This window comes from Ictalurus furcatus, chromosome 4 (assembly GCF_023375685.1).
Source record: "Ictalurus furcatus strain D&B chromosome 4, Billie_1.0, whole genome shotgun sequence".
NCBI lineage: Eukaryota > Metazoa > Chordata > Actinopteri > Siluriformes > Ictaluridae > Ictalurus > Ictalurus furcatus.
The window spans coordinates 20,497,993-20,517,886 of NC_071258.1; the positions used below are offsets into that span (position 1 = coordinate 20,497,993).

General features: G+C 40.9%; 1 protein-coding gene across 2 annotated transcripts; it reads left to right on the forward strand.

The window, feature by feature from the left end:
• The first annotated feature begins 6,691 nt into the window (after positions 1-6,691).
• LOC128606825 (hydrocephalus-inducing protein homolog) lies at positions 6,692-10,803 on the forward strand. 2 transcript variants are annotated; one of them, XM_053623279.1, is made up of 4 exons: positions 6,692-6,940; positions 8,640-8,861; positions 8,958-9,084; positions 9,888-9,994. In XM_053623279.1, the coding sequence occupies exons 2-4, from the start codon at positions 8,695-8,697 to the stop codon at positions 9,918-9,920; spliced, it is 327 nt and encodes a 108-aa protein (XP_053479254.1). In that variant the 5' UTR covers positions 6,692-6,940; positions 8,640-8,694; the 3' UTR covers positions 9,921-9,994. The 2 variants fall into 2 exon arrangements, with proteins under 2 accessions (XP_053479254.1, XP_053479253.1); XM_053623278.1 differs by lacking the exon at positions 6,692-6,940 and having other exon boundaries at positions 8,559-8,861; positions 9,956-10,803.
• The last annotated feature ends 9,091 nt before the right edge of the window (positions 10,804-19,894 follow it).

A 19,894-nucleotide genomic window follows, 5' to 3' on the forward strand; every position in this document is an offset into this window, starting at 1 on the left:
GTTCTTGGAGACTTCTTTTTGCATCAGACGGACTGCTCTTGGGCTGAATTTGCTGGGATGGGCAGTCCTGGTCAAATTGGAAGTTGTTTGAAATCTGCGCCATTTGTAGATGATGTTCCTTACAGTGGAATGATGTATTTCAAATAATTTGGAGATCATTTTAAATGCCTAGCCAGACTCATGGGCATCCACAACCTTTTTCTGAGGGCCTTACAGAACTCTTTAGATCTTGGCATGATGACACCACACACCTCAATAGCAAAGGGAAGACTAGACACTAGATGTGAAAGGGGTATAACTAAGACAGGTTCCACCTACACTCCCTAAGCAGGTTCTAATCACTTGAACAGCTGATTCTAATTTTATGGATTTGAAGGTGTGATAAATGTAGGGATGTACTTATTTTCCATGTAACTTTTTTTTATTCATTTAAATTGTGAAAATTACTACAAAATGTAATTTTATGTGTCATTTGATAGTGTATCAACTTTATTAATAGGCACTGTTTCAAAGAGGATCAAATGTTTGCTTGTCCAAATATGTCATAGGGTGTGCTTATTTTTTCACATGACTGTATAAGGTAATAAATTCTCATCCCAGAGCTGATGTTTTACTCACCCTCCAATGTTGTCCCTAGGCTTTGGATGGGTTAGTGCTTGGACCCGCAGGTCCACCTATTCCTCCTCCCATGCTGTTCTCAATAGTCCCATACCCCAAAAGGAGAGTGGTGTCCAGCTTTCATCTTACTCCTGGCTGCTTCACCTTCTTAATGCCCTCATCTCTGGAAGACTCACCCGAGGAGAAGTGGGAGATTGACTTGGAGACAGAAGCCCTAAGCCTCACAGTGTCTGCAAAGGTATGTGGATACTTTTCCCTGAGCAATATTTTTAAAAAAATAAATAAATAAAATAAAAATATTTACATTAGAGAAACATCATGGGACTCCCAAGTGGTGGAACAGAAAATTGATTGCCCTATTGTTTGGAGATCAAATCTTGCAAGTTCAAATCTTGATTCCACATTCATTGGTGCAAGGGAGCAAAATTGGCTGTGCTGTCTGGGTTTTGAAGGAATGTTATACTGTCTCTTACTTGTCAATATGAGCAACACTGGCCAATCGTGGACATCTGTGAACTCATACACAGTGGGAAAATAAGTATTGGACACGTCAACATTTTTTTCAGTAAATATATTTCCAATGGAGCTATTCACATGACATTTTCACCAGACGTTGGTATTAACTCAAGAAATCCAGAAATATAAAGGATTCACAACATTAAAGTCCATAAATGAAGTTATGTGTAATAAAGTGGAATGACACAGGAAAAAAGTATTGAACACGCTATCTGAAATGTAATTAGAACTTAGTAGAGAAGCCTTTGTTTGTAATGACAGCTTCAAGACGGTTCCTTATGAAGAAATTAGTTGGCTGCAGTATTCAGATGTGATTTTGACCGATTCTCCTAAACATATTGTCTTTAAATCTTGTTCAATTGGATTCAAGTCAGGTGATTGACTGGGCCATTCTAACAACTTGATTTTTTTTTCTCTGAAACCAATTGAGAGTTTCCTTTGCTGGATGCTTTGGATCGTTGTCCTGCTGGAAGGTCCGCCCACATCTCATCTTCCTCAGTCTGGTGGATGGCAGCATATTCTTCTCAAGAATCATCAGGGAAAGGGCTCCATTCATTGTTCTTTCAATTATATGAAGTCTGCCAGTACCATGTGATGAAAAACAGCCCCACACCGTGATGCTTCCACCACCAAACTTCACAGTTGGTATAGGGTTTTAAGGGTGATGTGCAGCGGCATTTCTTCTCCAAATACGGTGTGTAGTATGACAGCCAAAAAGTTTAATTTGACCAGACTACAACTCTCCCAGTATTTCATAGGCTTGTCCAAATGAGTTGTAGCAAACTTTAAATGAGCTTCGACATGCCTTTTCTTTAGTAATGGAGTCTTGCGGGGTGAGTGTGAGCAGTGGAGTGCATTGCCTATTGTTTTCTCTGTGACGATGGCACCTGCTGCCTCCAAGTGTTTCTGGAGCTCTTTCCGAGTGGTCCTTGGCTCTTGGTTTCCTCTTCTGACTGTTCTTCTGACTCCCTGGTCAGAAATCTTGCGAGGTTCTCCTGTGCGTGGCTAGTTGAAGACGGAGTGATGTTGCTTCCACTTGCAGATAATGGCCCCAATGGTGCTTACTGGGGGATTCAGTTTTGAAATATGTCTGTATCCGATTCCAGCAATATGTTTTGCAACAATAAGGTTCTGAAGGTCTTGGGCGCGCTCTTTGCTTTTACCCATCATGAGATGTTTCTTGTGTGACACCTTGGTAACGAAAAACCTCTTTATAGACCATCAATTTACTAACCCAGCTGATATGAATTTGCACAGATAGGGGGTATAATTACTTGCGGATTTCAGCTGGTTCCTTGCCTTACTTTGCTTTGAAGAACTGCTTTTTCTTAGCATGTTCAATACTTTTTTCCTGTATTATTGCATTGTATTACACATAACTTTATTTATGGATTTTAATATTGTGAATTCTTTATATTTCCAGATTTCTTGAGTTAATACTGATGTCTGGTGAAAATTTCATGTTAAATGGAAATATATTTACTGAAAAAAATGTTTACGCACCCAATACTTATTTCCCCTACTGTGTGTGGAAAAGGGAAGACAGCATTTTTGCCCAAGTGTGTTATGCTGCCGTGATGAAGCATTACTGTTCAAAAAGATTGAACTGGCTAGTTGCCTGGCTTCATGTATCTTGGTGGAAGCATATGTTAGCCTTCACCCTCTTCGATCGATAACTGTCATGTGATAGGGGAGAGCTGGCTGGTGGGTGGCAATTGGCAGGTGACACAAGGAGGAAAAATGGGGGGAAAACATCATCTATGATGCTTTTAATATGATTGTATTTTAGGTTGGACAGTTCTGCTCAGAAGCTTTATTTGAATGATACGTTTAGTCTATCTTTAAAAAGACTTGATGATTAGTGAAATAGACACTTGGTTGTTTGCTTTGCCTGCTTAGGAGGATGTTACAACCCTGAACAAAGGCAAAGGGAAAAAGGCCCCAGTGAAAGAGGAATCAGCCAAGGGGACCCCAAAAGACAAGCGGCGAGTTCTTGCAAAAAAAGGAAGCCAGAGCATAGACTCACTCTCTTTCACCTCCATTGAACACGGTCACCCCCTTATCTGAAACTGACCACAGCAAGTCTCTTTCAGATTGTCTTACAGAACACATCCAGAGGTATTTGGTTATATATATATATATATATATATATATATATATATATATATATATATATATATATAGTATTTCACAAAAGTGAGTACACCCCTCACATTTTTGTAAATATTTGATTGTATCTTTTAATGTGCCAACACTGAAGAAATGACACTTTGCTATGATGTAAAGTAGTGAGTGTACAGCTTGTGTAACAGTGTAAATTTGCTGTCCCCTCAAAATAACTCAACACAGCCATTAATGTTTAAACTGCTGGCAACAAAAGTGAGTGCACCCCTAAGTGAAAATGTCCAAATTGGGCCCAAATAGCCATTTTCCCTCCCCGGTGTCATGTGACTTGTTAGTGTTACAAGGTCTCAGGTGCGAATGGGGAGCAGGTGTGTTAAATTTGGTGTCATCGCTCTCACACTCCCTCATACTGGTCACTGGAAGTTCAACATGACACCTCATGGCAAAGAACTCTCTGAGGATCTGAAAAAAAAGAATTGTTGCTCTACATAAAGATGGCCTAGGCTATAAGAAGATTGCCAAGACCCTGACAATGAGCTGCAGCACGGTGGCCAAGACCATACAGCGGTTTAACAGGACAGGTTCCACTCAGAACAGGCCTCGCCATGGTCGACCAAAGAAGTTGAGTGCACGTGCTCAGCGTCATATCCAGAGGTTGTCTTTGGGAAATAGACGTATGAGTGCTGCCAGCATTTCTGCAGAGGTTGAAGGGGTGGGGGTCAGCCTGTCAGTGCTCAGACCATACGCCACACGCTGCATCAAATTGGTCTGCATGGCTGTCGTCCCAGAAGGAAGCCTCTACTAAAGATGATGGACAAGAAAGCCTGCAAACAGTTTGCTGCAGGCGAGCAGACTAAGGACATGGATTACTGGAACCATGTCCTGTGGTCTGATGAGACCAAGATGAACTTATTTTGTTCAGATGGTGTCAAGCGTGTATGGCAGCAACCAGGTGAGGAGTACAAAGACGAGTGTGTCTTGCCTACAGTCAAGCATGGTGGTGGGAGTGTCATGGTCTGGGGCTGATGGACTGGCCAAGCATGTCTCCAGACCTAAACCATATTGAGCATCTGTGGAGCATCCTCAAACGGAAGGTGGAGGAGGACAAGGTCTCTAACATCCACCAGTTCTGTGATATCGTCATGGAGGAGTGGAAGAGGACTCCAGTGGCAACCTGTGAAGCTCTGGTGAACTCCATGCCCAAGAGGGTTAAGGCAGTGCTGAAAAATAATGGTGGCCATACAAAATATTGACACTTTGGGCCCAATTTGGACATTTTCACTTAGGGGTGTACTCACTTTTGTTGCCAGCGGTTTAGACATTAATGGCTGTGTGTTGAGTTATTATGAGGGGACAGCAAATTTACACTGTTATACAAGCTGTAGACTCACTACTTTACATTGTAGCAAAGTGTCATTTCTTCAGTGTTGTCACATGAAAAGATATAATCAAATATTTACAAAAATGTGAGGGGTGTGTTCACTTTTGTGAGATACTGTATCTATCTATCTATCTACATATATATATATGTATATATATATATATATAAAATGTGTGTTTGTGTGTGTGTGTGTGTGTGTGTGTTCTCAGCCGATACCAATAACCGATACCGATAGTTCTGCCTTTCATGCCTTCTTTTAAATGAATAATAATTAATTCCACAACTCTGAAATGAAAGCAAATAAAAACTTTATTCTATCCATTTCAACAAGTTGTTTCACAGTAACTGGTCTCATAAACAGAAAACACATTACTCAAATTAACATTAACACATTTAATTAATTTTGAAAATTAAAGTAAGATTTCTTAACTTATTGAGTGTTATTAATTCATATTAACAGAATCCTGTTAGGCTCACATTCATTCACCACAAACAAAAGCATTTCTTCTGTATCATTGAACATCAAATTGATAATGGTGATATATATATATATATATATATATATAACTTTTTTTAATGATATTAACTCATATTAACATTAACTACATATGAAATATACTACTCTACAAATATTGTTCTGTGCAATATATATACCTTTTTCAACTCATCTTCATTTAATACTTTCAACGGTGTACTGGCCCTTTAATGCTAGTATATATATATAGTGTGTGTGTATATATATATATATATACATATATATATATATATATATATATATATATATATATATATATATATATATATATATATATATCCATCCATCCTTCTTCTACCGCTTACTCCTTTTCAGGGTCACAGGGAACCTGGAGCCTATCCCAGGGAGCATCGGGCACAAGGCGGGGTACACCCTGGACAGGGTGCCAGTCCATCAGCAGGGCACAATCACATACACACTCACACACCCATTCATACGGACACTTTAGACATGCCAATCAGCCCACCATGCATGTCTTTGAACTGGGAGAGGAAACCGGAGTACCCAGAGGAAACCCCCGCAGCATGGGGAGAACATGCAAACTCCGCACACACATGGCCCCGGCGGGACTCGAACCCCAGAACCTGAGGCAAACGTGCTAACCACTAAGCCATATATATACATACATACATACATACATACATATACATACATACATATATATATATACATATATATATACATATATATATATATACATATACATATATATACACATATATATACACATATATACACATATATATACATATATACATACATACATATATATACATGCATACATATATATACATATATATATATATATATATATATATATATATATATATATATATATACATATATATATATATATACATATATATATATATATATACATACATATATATATATATATACATACATATATATATATATATATGTATGTATATGTATGTATGTATATATATATATATATATATATATATATGTGTGTGTGTGTGTGTAAAATTTGGGGGAATTTAATACTTGAATTTAAATAATTAAATATGTAAATGATAAAATGATCAAATATGTTATAATATATGTATCTCATGTGGTGCCTCCCGAATGCAGATGGACAACAAAGGCACTGTGGAGCTTGAGTACTCCTGGCAGGTTATGATGGAGACCTTTGGAAAGACTCTTTGCTTTAATCATGGAGGTAACTGTTGAGTCTGCATCTAACACTAGCACAGAAATCAATATATGTAATCACAAACCATCAGCATTTTCTATGTTAGATATTTGCTTATTATTGATGGAAATTTGCTACCTTTGAGAAAACTAATTTGCTTAATGACTCATTAAGGTCACCGGGTTGACCTCCGGGGGGAGCTCCACAGCCGAGACCTCGCCGTAGGCCTCTGGCTGGAGCGCCGCTGTCCCCATTGCCCCCCCCCTAAAAAAAGTTCTGGGCTACATGGTGCAATTCCCCTGCAGTGGGAAGCTCCAGGAGTTCAAGTAGCTTTGCTGGCTTCGTAGCGCGGCGTAGCTCTCCGGCAGCGGGGGCGTGGGAACTTGCGCGGGTGGCAACGTGGCGCATGGGCCGGCTTTCTGCAGCAGCTCTTGTTGCATTATAAGGCAATCGAGCCGAGCAAGTTCCTCGGTGAGCTGTTTGCTCTGTTCCCAGAACGAACGACGCCACGCCTCAAACTCGGCTGCTTCGGTGGCGCTCATGGCGACCTGCTGCTTTCGCATTATGGGCGCAATATTCTGTTACGAATCGGGACTTGAGGCGGATGCAGGTGCAGGTCAAAGTCTTTATTAACAGTCGACAAACAAACACAGGAAACGCGGTCTTCACCACGAAAACAAGAAACTGGTATCGTGGCTTGAAATTAGAGCAGAGCATGAAACCAGACCGCTTAGCATGCTAACGCATTCACTATCGTAATCAAACATAAACGGGAACCACATCAGCCGTTTGGTACAAACTATCCCAACTATAATACTGCATGAAGTGCGCAGTCACACGAGGGGTTTAAATATCAAACATAATCAAACCAAAACATGGACACCTGGGGCAAATCAGAGACATGATCAAACTTAATTCAGTGTCCAAGCGGGAAGCGAATGAAAACAAAACAGTCACGTGACCAGTCAGAAGCCGTGCCGCAGTGCCATCTGCTGGCCGTGGCGTAACACTAACCTTTTTTCCCCTAAAAAACATTTTGGGAAACTGATCTTCTTAATATTGGCGTGCATATGTTGATCGACCATAACATACAAAGTGCATTCCTGACACAGCTCATTTGCATTTAGTGATGAGAAAAACTCCATAAAAAGTGCTCAAAAATCCAAATCTGAAAATTGCTCAAAAATCAAACTCCATAAAATTGCTCAAAAATCAAAATTGAGTGCTCAGACAGCTGGGATTGTGAAACAAACAATCTTGTAAAGGCTGAAAAATAGAAGTGGTCAACTAGCAGGCGGATGTGTTTTTGATGGAGACTCCAAAGCACATCTGTAAGTTACTCTGGATAAGGGCATCTGCTAAATTGTCACGTCCCGAGACGTAAGGGAGATTAGTACGGATGCAAGTGCAGTTTAACAGTTTTATTTAAGAGAGAGACAGGCAGATAAATCCAAATCGTAATCCAAAAACGTAATCCAAAAACATGCAAAAGGTCAGGCGATCGGCAAACAGGCATAAATGGGGCAAAGTAGGAATCAAGGTCGCGGTCACGGAAAACAGGGTCAAGAAACAAAACAAGAAACATAAACACGTACTAAGAACTGGAAGAGGAAAAACCAGCATGGACTAAATCTAAAGTTTAACCTAACTAACTCTAACAAGGAACCTAACATGGACTATGACTATGACTATATCTAATGTATCGTATCTAATACTCCGCGCCGTGTGCTGGGAGGTGCGTGGTATATAAGCAAACATAATCAACGTTAAGTTCTGACGGCTGACACCAATCTAGATACATGCTCGAACAACAGCCAATGACAGAACAGGGAGGAGACATAACAAACATAACAAATGCACGTACTAAACAATGTCACGGTTGTCAACATTCGAAGAGCTGGCACATTTTAAACTTTACAGTATATTCCATAAATTAAAGTGCAATAATCCATGCAAATTATATAATTTGAAGTCGATCAAGTCAAGATTTACATTAGTTTGTCTCCATATTTGTAAATTTACACACACTCAGGAGCAGGAGTAGAATATGAAGTTTTTATAAATTTATGGGATTTTCATGAATACCAAATTTCTTGTGTAAATGCCTATACAAGTGATTTACAAATAATTCTGTTCATGTCCAGCTCAATAAATTAGGCTCATTGCTATTAAGGCATTAGTAGAGATCATCTGGCACTGTGAATATGTGATATATAGTGTGTCTTTCCATTTCTGATTAACAGTCCAGTACTGGTAGTAGCCCTGAGATCAAGTTGCATTTAACACCATCTATACTGACTTGTTGGCAGCATTCCCAATCTGAAGGACAAACAGAGTCCTGTGATAGCAGTGAACGGATGCAGTATGATGCCTTACTGCCATTTCCACCTGGAAGGCTCAGGATACCTCACTGATAACAGACAGAATCTTGAGCTCCCTGCCCCCCAGGGGTCCACACCCAGGGCCATCATGGATCCCAAGACCAAAGTTATAGAATTCACATCCACAGGGGTCGGCACATCTATCTGCAGGTGATCAGTTATATAAATCAGTTTTATGTATCATGTGATCTTAATTGATATTTTGTTATAGTAATTGTGTTGATAATTTGCATATTGATTCTGCAGGACCTTCAGTGTTGTAAATCCCACCAACAAGCAATACTCATTGTTGTGGAGATGTGAAGACTCTGAGCTTAAACCCTTCACCTGCCTTACACCAAAGGACTTCATTCAACCTGGCAAGAAAATGGAGGTAAAATATATTAAATAACTGCATATTATATTCAGTAGATGCTTGTATGTACAATGCTTCTGGATATGTTTAAATTAGCCTGCATTTAATACTTTTTATATTAACCTTGAAAAAAATCGACTGCCTCAGGTCTCATTTAAATATCACACCCAAGAGCTGAATTTTGTGGAATCTTTCTGGACTTTCTTAATCCCAGAGCACAAGTTCTCTCTGTGCCCTTACTGCTGGTGGGCATAGCGAAAGATCCAGTGGCGTACATTGATCATGCTCATCTTAATCTAGGCATAGATTTAATAACTTTTACACTGGCAGTTATACCCTGCCCTAAACTGAAACACTCATGTAGTGAGAAATGGTCTAAAAATCAAAACATTTTGTTCAGCAGCTTCAGAAAACATTTTATAGAATGTATTGTTGCTAAATGAGGTTCTACCTGGTAAATCCAAAGGAGGTTCAAACTTTCTCTTACAATAGCATGGTTCATTTGTTCATAATCAAACACTTTTTTAACCATATGGCAACCTATTGTAGTATCATAAGACAGTCAATATATGGTGCCACACTAAAACCACCAAGTACCATAGTTACAATAAAATGCCATAGTAAAACTGTGGCAGCATCATTTTTAAATATGTAATAAAAATATTTACTGTAAAGCACTGTAATAAAAGCATGATAACACATACTGGTTATGGTTACCACATGGGTACCTGAGTAAAACTGTGGTAGTATCATAGTAAATCCATAAGTAACTATAGCTAATTTTCATATTGAATATCATGCATGAATGTGTACACATGTAGGTCGTAAGGTCCATAAAATTGTGTATGTCGTGAATGAAGAAGACCAACTGTCACAATCTTGCCGGCAGATGGCACTGCAGCGACGACGTGCACGGACAGCTGGACAGCTTCAAGCACGTGCTTGAAGTGCACATGGACAATAGGACTTTGTTTACAACGGACATGTGCACTTGTTTTGGTTTCTGTTCTGTCCCCGCCCTGTTCAGTTATTGGCAGAGGTGCGAGGGTGTGTTTTCAAGTGTTACCAGCTGTCAGCAGTTAAGGTAATTGTGACTGGTTATTTAAACCCCTCGCGTTGCTGCGCAGGACACGGGTTATTAGAGGCCGATAGGTGTAATGGTGTCACGCGGTAAAGTTTCCATGTCCTGTCTAGTTTCTTGTTCCTAGTTTCATGTCATAGTTAAACAAGAGTTTCATGTCATAGTTAAACGAGAGTTTCATGTCACAGTTAAACGAGAGTTTCATGTCACAGTTAAACGAGAGTTTCATGTCATAGTTAAACGATAGTTGCATGCCATAGTTAAACGAGTATTCGAAGTAATGAAGTTAGATGTGTAACGCGCTATGCCGTCATGTTTCTATGCCCTGCTTTGATTTCAAGTATCACGCCTCAGTTCTAGTTAATGTGTATCTGTGTAAATGTGTTAAATGGTAGTGGTTCCATGATTTGTTCTGGCTTCGTGCCATAGCCTTAGTTAGATGGTTTTCATTTATAGTTTCTTGTTTCATGCCATAACTAAACGCAAGATGAGTACAGGTGTAAAACAGGTTGATGGATTATTGTGCTACGCTGTATTGTTCCATAGTCTTGTTCTAAGTTTTGTTTTTCATGCCTCAAATCTTGTTTCTGTTTTGACCCCGTTTTCCCGTTTCCTGTACTAGTGTTGTGGATAAAAATGACATGAAATAAACATGAGGGAGACTTAGTGTGAATAAAAAGTAATTTTATTGGTAATTCACAGGACGGGTGGGTGCGTAGTCTGGAGGCGAGCGAGAGGGGGAAGAGAATGGGGTGCGTCCTGGGGACATGGGGAGTTCAGCAAAGGTGAAGTGAGAAGACCACTGAGAGTTGGGTGGACTGGTAGGTGAGAAGAGGGACGAATGGTCGGGGCCCGGATCAGAGAAAACGACATCATCCTCGGACTGGAAGCTGGAGGAGGGTTCTGACTGTGCAGAGGCGTCAATACGCACGTGCACGGGGCTGATTCTGTATCGAAGGGGAGGGGGGAACCCCGCATTTCCATTCCTGGGGGGGGTGCTGCGAAGGTAGTTGAGTAGCACCATGATATCAGCAGTGAGATGCACAAGCTGGTAATGAGTGTCCAGATCGAGATCCAGATCCAGATCCAGGTCCAGTAACGGGGAGAGGAGGGACTGACGACGGGCATCTAGACATACAGAAGCGGTATTAGTCAGATGTGGATAAATTGGAAAAACATTTAAAGATCTTTAAGAGTAATGAGTAATACACTATGGTTGGTAGAGTCAAAAAGTCAAAAAGAAGTATAAGTATACGAGCTGAAGAGTGCTACCACACACACACACACACACATACCCACACACTCTCGTACAGACAAGGGCGGGCAAGTAGACATAACACACATACTATTATAACTTTATAAGAATAATAAAAAGGATATTATAATGGTAATATCGCATAGTAATAATAATACATATACATACTCTTTATAAAAAACAGAATAAAAGGATATGTGGGACAGTAGAAGGGTAATATAATGGTATTAAGAAGTGGGAAATACAGTACACCGGTTTTTCAAGCAGTATATATATATTAAGAGATATAGAGCAAATATGAAAATAAAATATAAACTAGGAATACAGGAAAATATAACTTACTCATGATTCAGATGGTGAAGAGTGAAGATTCTTGTAGATTAAAAATCTTGTCTCGCAGGTAAGGCCTTGATTTTAGGAGAACCGTGAGGAGCCAGTTATAAGGGTGGCTGGGTCAAACTGCCCCCCCTCGAGATAACAATAAGACCAAGGTCCCATTAGATTGCTTAGTCTTCTCCACTTTCTATTCTCTGGGTAAATGAAAAACGAAGTTTCTGATACCCTAGGTAAATGAAAAACGAAGTTTCTGATGCCCTAGGTAACTGAAAAATTAAGTTTCTGATCCTCTGGGTAACTGAAAAATGAAGTTTCTGATCCTCTGGGTAACTGAAAAATGAAGTTTCTGATCCTCTGAGTAACTAGAAACTCTGGGTTTTTATTTTCTGGGTTATTAGAAATGCCTGGGTTCTGATTTTATGTGTAAATTAAAACCCCTGGTTTCAATTCTATGTGTAAGTGAAATAGCCCTTTTCTGGAACATAAGAGTAAGGTAAATGAGCTCTTTTTTAACCCTATTGGTAGTGAGATCATAGTCTTCTTGAAACATCTGGGTTATTTAGTGTGTAAATACAGTATAAATACTGGAGCTTAAGCTCAGGGTATTGGGATCACTTCTGAGAATTATCATCGGTGTGGATCTCGTGTGGTGGAACGGAACAATAAAGCTGGACCCTTGCTTCTTCTCACTCACGGCTGGTGTTTTTTTCTATCTCCAACTAGGCTCAGAGGTAGATGTGAGTATTGGCTTCTAAGTTGAATTTTAAATGTTTTTGGGTAATAGGCTAAATTTGAGACAACACTAGTCACTTTAGAGTGTAAATAAAGACTTTACTCCTGCGCTTACTTCCTGTCCCAGTCTTGTAACGTAACAGAATATCGCGCCGCTCACCATGGAAGTAGCAGGAGAGCGCCATGACGGGAAGTACTCGGATAACTGGCCCCGTTTCTTATCCATCTAGTTTCCTCAGAGGACAGCCGCCGAACTCCCACCGGAGATGTATGGGTGGGAGAGCCACCCGCTGCTGTTCCTTTTTCACAGCCAGGTGTACTTTGCCAGCCTGGCGCCCCCCAAGCCTACCAAGAAACAGTGGCTGGGGTTCCTAGTATCCCGGTTTTATGGCCCGGCCCGGGATTGGGCAGAGCAGCTGGCCCGTTCAGTGTCCAGTGCCCTCTACGACGTCACCCAGTTTACGGCACTTTTTCTGAAGGAGTTCTCGCAGCCAGGGCAACTAAACAGCCTGGATGTACTGGAGAGGGGAATCGAGGTGACGAACAAAGAGAACCAGCCATTCCACCTCTATTATGCGTGGCTGGACCGGGTAAAATCCGCAGCTTCCCTTCAGGTTCCGGTCGACGTGGTGGAGAGGACATCGAGATGCATGTCTGAGGGCTGCTGGAAAGAGACTCAGCTACAATGCCCTACATGCAAGAAACTGGGTCTCCAGGAAGCATTCTTCTGCTCAAAGGAATGCTTCAAGAGCAGCTGGGGGGAGCATAAATGACTACACCAGAAAGCCCGTGCAGAGATTCAGCCCGAGGTCAACTTGGCGACCTCGGGGTCTCAGCCCGAGGTCAACTTTGCAACCTCGGAGCTCCCGCCTGAGGTCAACCTGGCGACCTCAGAGCACCTGCCTGAGGTCAACCTGGCGACCTCAGAGCTCCAGCTTGAGACCTATGGGGAGGTCTCCGCTCCGGAGCTCCAGCCCGAGGTCAACTTGGCGACCTCGGAGCTCCCACCTGAGGTCAACCTGGTGACCTCAGAGCTCCAGCTTGAGACCTACGGTGAGGTCTCAGCTCCAGAGCTCCAGCCCGAGGTCAACTTGGCAACCTTGGAGCTCCCGCCTGAGGTCAACCTGGTGACCTCCGAGCTCCAGCTTGAAACCTACAGGGAGGTCTTTGCTCCGGAGCTCCAGCCCGAGGTCAACCTGGCAACCTCTGGGTCCCCGCCTGAGGTCAACCTGGTGACCTCAGAGCTCCAGCTTGAGACCTACAGGGAGGTCTCAGCTCTGGAGCTCCCGCCCGAAGTCAACTTGGCGACCTCGGAGCTCCAGCCCGAGGTCAACCTGGCGACCTCTGGGCCCCAGCCCGTTTTCAATCTGGCGACCTTGTCCTCGGCGGGGCTGGACCCCCCATTGACAGCTTCGTACAGGACCTTCACGTGTTCCCCGCCACCTCCTCATCGGAGGATCCTCGAGCATCCTCGGGGATCGGGGGTCGCATGTTCTTGTAGTCAGCTGCTGCTGCTTCAGCCATTCTCTCGCTGCTCCTGGTCTCCCATCTCTGGGTGAACACCACCCCCCGTTGAGGCGGTAACGCCTCACCCATAACAATGCACCCAGCTCTGTTCCTGTGAATAGACAGCTTCATACATAACAGTTAGTTATCTCATATATGCTCTTGGTTCCATCTGCAATTACTCCAGTGGCAGTCTTTCATAAGGAACAGACACAGACATGGGTCGACCCATAAGCATTTCATGCATTGTTAGATACATATTTCTGTTAGTCTGCATGCGATAGGTCATTAGTGCAAGAGGTAGAGCATCTACCGAAATATGTTTAGTGTCAGCATAAATTGCGTTAAACTTGAGATGGTATGCCAGATCTAGGAACTACCTCTCTGGTCAAAGAAAAAATTTAATCACTGTTCCAGCAGTCTTCTGATGGCACTGCCTCCCTCCATCTGCTAAACCTGTCTATCACCAAGCGCTTAAACGGCCTTTCTGGCATGTGCCCTATTGATACTGATCTTCCCTTTCTGACATTGTTTTGAGCACAAATTTCACACTCAGATTATCATCCAACATTGCCTGTAAGTACAGAGATCATTCATCTAGCTGTTTTATCTTTCCCCTACCTTCCCCCTCACGCACTGGTTAAAACCATGGGCATCTGACATTCATGCAGTGAGAAGTGCATTAGGTACAATCAGAATTCAGTTAAACTATTTGCTCGGTAAGTGGCGTTCCAACGCTTTTTCTAAAACCGCATTGCATTCAAACAACTCCAAACAGACGACACAATCCATGGGCATAAGCAGAGTCAGTATTTATCTATATATATTAGCAATTCTACCCTTAACCAGTGTTGTGGATAAAAATGACATGAAATAAACAGGAGGGAGACCTAGTATGAGTAATATGTAATTTTATTGAAAATTCACAGGACTGGTTGGATTCACACTTTAAGATCTTTAAGAGTAACACACTATGGTTTATTAGTCACAGAGAAATATAAGAGCTGAGGAGGGCAGGCTGAGAAACACACACTCTCGTACAGTCAAGGGCAGGCGTGCAGACATAACACACAAAGGCCCCAACGCACAGACATAACATTATGAGATAACAACATGAGACTAAGGTCTCTCTATAATTGTTTTCTCTCTCTCCCACTTTCAATCCTAATGGTAGTCAGAAAGTCCTCTTTCAAAACATAATGGTAGTCAGAAAGTCCTCTTTCAAAACATAATGATAGTCAGAAAGTCCTCTTTCAAAACATAATGGTAGTCAGAAAGTCCTCTTTCAAAACATAATGGTAAATTTGATAAGCCTCTTTTTAAACATCATGGTAATGCAGATGAGCTCTTTTTTAACCCTATTGGTATTGATATCATAGTCTTTCTAAAATATATTGGTTATCTACTGTGTAAATACAGTATAGATACTGGAGCTTGAGCTCCAGGTGTCAGATCACTTCTGAGAATTCTCATCGGTGTGGATCTCGTGTGGTGGAACAGAACCAATAAATCTGGACCCTTGCTTCTTCTCACTCATGGCTGGTGTCTTTTTTTCTATCTCCAACTGGGTTTACAGATGTGAGTATTTGCTTCTATGTTGAATTTTAAGTGTCTTTGGGTAATAGGCTAAATTTGGGCCAGCAGTGATAGTTTCTAATTCAGCCAATAGGGCACAGCAGGGTGCTCATAATGTTTGTGAAATTTCAGACACAAAATCTTTCAGATGGAACGTCTAAAAAGTTCAAACTTAGGCTCGAGGAAATATGAATTTCGGCTAGGCAATCGTGAGTGTTCTCAGTGACTGGCTCCACAGAATTAATTAGGCAATACAACACTACAGTTGGTGTATTAGGCACACTACTAGGTTTAATAGTTAACTTTTGGGTGGCACATAGAATAACCTCATATCCTGTTCTTTCAAAATAGAAATGACCTGGTGTGATGAGTGTAAGATCAATGTGTGAGAGAGCAATTTTCCCAGTGATCTGCACTATGAGAGCAGCTCCAGCCATGGCACACAAACGTGCTGGCAATCCTTGTGCCACCAAATCCAATGTTTTCAATAAATAAACTAAACACCTGCAAGCGCCCCACACTCCTGAGCCGGGACCCCCTCAGCCGCGCCCCCTCTCTCAGTCACATATAAGAAAAAGTCTTTGTTGTAGTTTGCCAGCCATAGTACAGGTGCAGAGCATAAGTCCATTCAAAGTTAGGCTTTTCCTTAGAACACCCAGATCTCAGGATTTTGTCATGAAGAGAGTGATCAGTGATCCACTGTAGACCATACTTGATAATGTCCAGGAAGCTTAACATTTGTTGTGCTTTATGGGGCGGAGGATGACCCCAATCATGTCCTGTCGGCCTTGGGACCGTGCAAGGGAGTCTCTGACCACAGAGGAGTAAACCGCAGGGGGGTCCACAGCCCCTGAGGGAGATGCTCCCAGGTGTACTACTGATCTAGGAATGTTAAGGGGAGTAACAGCCTTGAGCTCTCACATGCAGGCACACTGGAAAAAGAGCTGAGCACAGTTCAACAACAGAAAAATTAATTATCACATGGAATGGAATAGGTTACAGTAGGGACATCTGGCAGTAATGGAGCTACTGGGATGACTAGTTCATTGATTTTGCAAATTTTGGGTAAAATGCCATCCTCTTCCAGCCTTAACCATTGGTTACTGGGTGTGTTGTATTGCAGAACTTATCACAGTTGTTATCACAGCTTGCTGTAATAATGCTAGACTAAGTGGGCATGTCCCTTCATCCTTTTCTGAGGATGGAGAATATTGTTTACAGGACACAGGATGAATATACTACACTTTAGCTTAATACAGTGTACATGTTACTTGCCGTGCTTCAACCTTATGTAGCCCATAATGTGCCAGGTATGTTAGTGAGTTCAGGATGAGGGATGCCACCATCACTGTCCAATTTGGAAACTGGAGACAGACAACTGGGAACACACAACTGCAAAACCCATCATTAAATGTTCAATTTATGCATCAGATCAAGGCCTATTAAAAACGGTGAATACTTATCAATGATTTACTGTACACTGATTTTAATAATGCAGAAAGCCATTCAAAAACCATTCAAAATGAGGAGTTCAGTTTTTAACGTATTAAGACTTCTGATGTTTACAGAGCACTCAAATTGTTCGATATAAACAAATCACAAGGCCCTGTTTGTGTGGAATCTGTATTTTTGAATTTAGCAGCTGATATTATTTCATCTCCATTAACTTATCTTGTTGTTCCTTTATTAAATGAGGGAAATCCCACTATATTAGATCATTATAGTCCAATCCCAAAGCTCTGTGTCCTATCAAAAATTTTAGAAAGCCTTATCAAGTATGAAAGCCTTATGAAGTAATCTCAACTTATCCAGTCGAAGGGACAACACCTCTCACAAAGGGGTCCTCCACTCTCACGTCCAGCCAATCCGTCACATAGCTCCAGTCTGCTGTCTTTAAAAATACAACCCCAATTGGCAAAGATTCATTCATATCCCTTCCTGAGTTCCTTTCAATATCCTTCTGGTGAATTAAAAACAAAACTCCTTTAGTCTAGGACTATTTGTGATGTACACTAACCTAACATGTTAATATCCCATCTGTGTTAACGAGTGATAATCCCAATAATACAGAACTAACAATACAGTAGATGAGGTTGAGTTGAGATCTAGACATGTATTTACAGTTCTCTAGTCTCTTTTATCCCACTAATTTTTATTCAAAACAACCTAGTGAATTTGTTTTTATGTGTACAACAATAGTGTTTAGTTTAAATCGTAGACATGCATGCACCCTCTGTCCCTTTACAACTGTACCACACTCAAAATATCACTCAGACCCTTCATACATGACACCTTTAATTTTGTTCACTTTATTGTAAATATATCTAATTAGGAGTAATGCATAAATGTCTTTAGCTTAGTATAACATAAAATGTATCATCTGTGAGCTTTGTTTCAATTTAACACCCATTTGTTTCCTTTGCTGAGTGCCCATTTGTGAAAGGCATAAGATTCCCTCTATAAATGTATCCATTTCATTTAAACTGTATTTGTATTTGAGGTAGTGTTAAGTATACTCATGTCACAGACTACATTTCCCATCCTGCACTGCGGTCCACAAACATGGCTGCCATGGACTGCAATTCCCAGATCTCACACACCTGCATCCAGTTCACAGCTCAGTCACAGCTACAGTATAAAGACTTTCAATTCTCTCACAGATTGTGCAGTATATGCTCCATTCCATATGACATATCCATAGCACACCGTATATATATATATATATATATATATATATATATATATATATATATATATATATATATATTTGTATATTCAGACTACTTTATTCTATTCACCAATCTAAGGTTCAGAAAAGAAACAAATCACTTCAAACTACACTGTTGCAAAGACACTGTAATTAAACTAACTCACAAACTCACTGCAGTGAGAGCCACATAAGCACGACATGTCAGCAAAAGAAACCTTTATGCAACGCTGCCTACTCCAGATACTCGTACTCCATGCAAAACCCGAATTCAGCATTAACTATTCACCATCTTATTCTAATGTGAAGGACTCAGGTAACACATCTGTAATAGACATAAAACACCTTACAGAAAGTTTGAAAATAAGTGCAGACTACTATTACCATTGTCATGATTCCCCCTTGAAGCAGCGTGCTCTAAGCGCGAATGCGCGAGCACCTGCTTTTCCGTTGTTGACCGTAATGACATCTGGACACGTGTGTTTTGTTTATGTTTCTGTCATGTCTCCTCCCTGTTCTGTCATTGGCTGGGATTTCACGTGGGTCTGTATTGCTCTCAGCTGCTAGCAGTTTAGACGCTGATTATGTCCGCATATATACCGCGCACCTCCGAGCACACGACGCGGAAGATTAATAGTCTAGTCTAGTCTAGTCTAGTCTAGTCTAGTCTAGTCTAGTCTAGTCTAGTCTAGTCTAGTCTAGTCTAGTCTAGTCTAGTCTAGTCTAGTCTAGTCTAGTCTAGTCTAGTCTAGTCTGCGCTGGATTATCCGCTTCCAGTCCCTCGTCATAGTTCGTTTCTCGTTTTCTTTACAGACCCTGTTTTCCGAGACCACGACCTAGATTCCTGCCTTGCCCCGTGTATGCCTGTTTGCCAATCGCCTGACCTGTTGCATGTTTGTGGATTACGTTTTGGATTTGTCTACCTGTCTCTCTTTCAAATAAACAACTGTTCATCCTGTACTTGCATCCGTCCTATCTCTGCTCCGTCGCGACTCGTGACAACCATCAAATTGTACTAATTATTCATCACTGGACATAAGCAGCATTTAAAGAGATATATGCAGCAATTATTCATCATTGTGCAACATGAATACCACACGTCAAAAGAACTCACACTTACACTGCTTGACTTAGTAGAACAGGAGTTACATTATTATTATTATTATTATTATCAGTATTGTTATTATTTATTTATTTATTTATTTATTTATTTAGCTTTTGAGTTCATTGCAATCGTGAGACCAGTTGGCATGACATCAGGTCACATAAAAATGTATAGACACGTACACGTATAGGAATCAAAGATACACAAATTAGTTTATGGTTATTCCAGCTCTTTTTAGTGAGTCAGTTCATTTGACTCAGCTTAGCACTAAGCCAACTTTAGCAATATTTGGACCTATGATTAGTGTGTGTGCACATATATCACTTAAATTGTTCAGTTCAAGCTAATTATACTAAATCTTTAATCATACATAATTTTGGATTATGTTCAGCATAAAATTTTAAATAATACAAAAACATCAAACATTATTACCCATGGGTATTGAGCGTTTTATTTAGCTTGATCTATCCAAAACTCAACCCATTCCAAACAAATCGCACTCACTACACTGCTGGACTACAGGTCTAATAT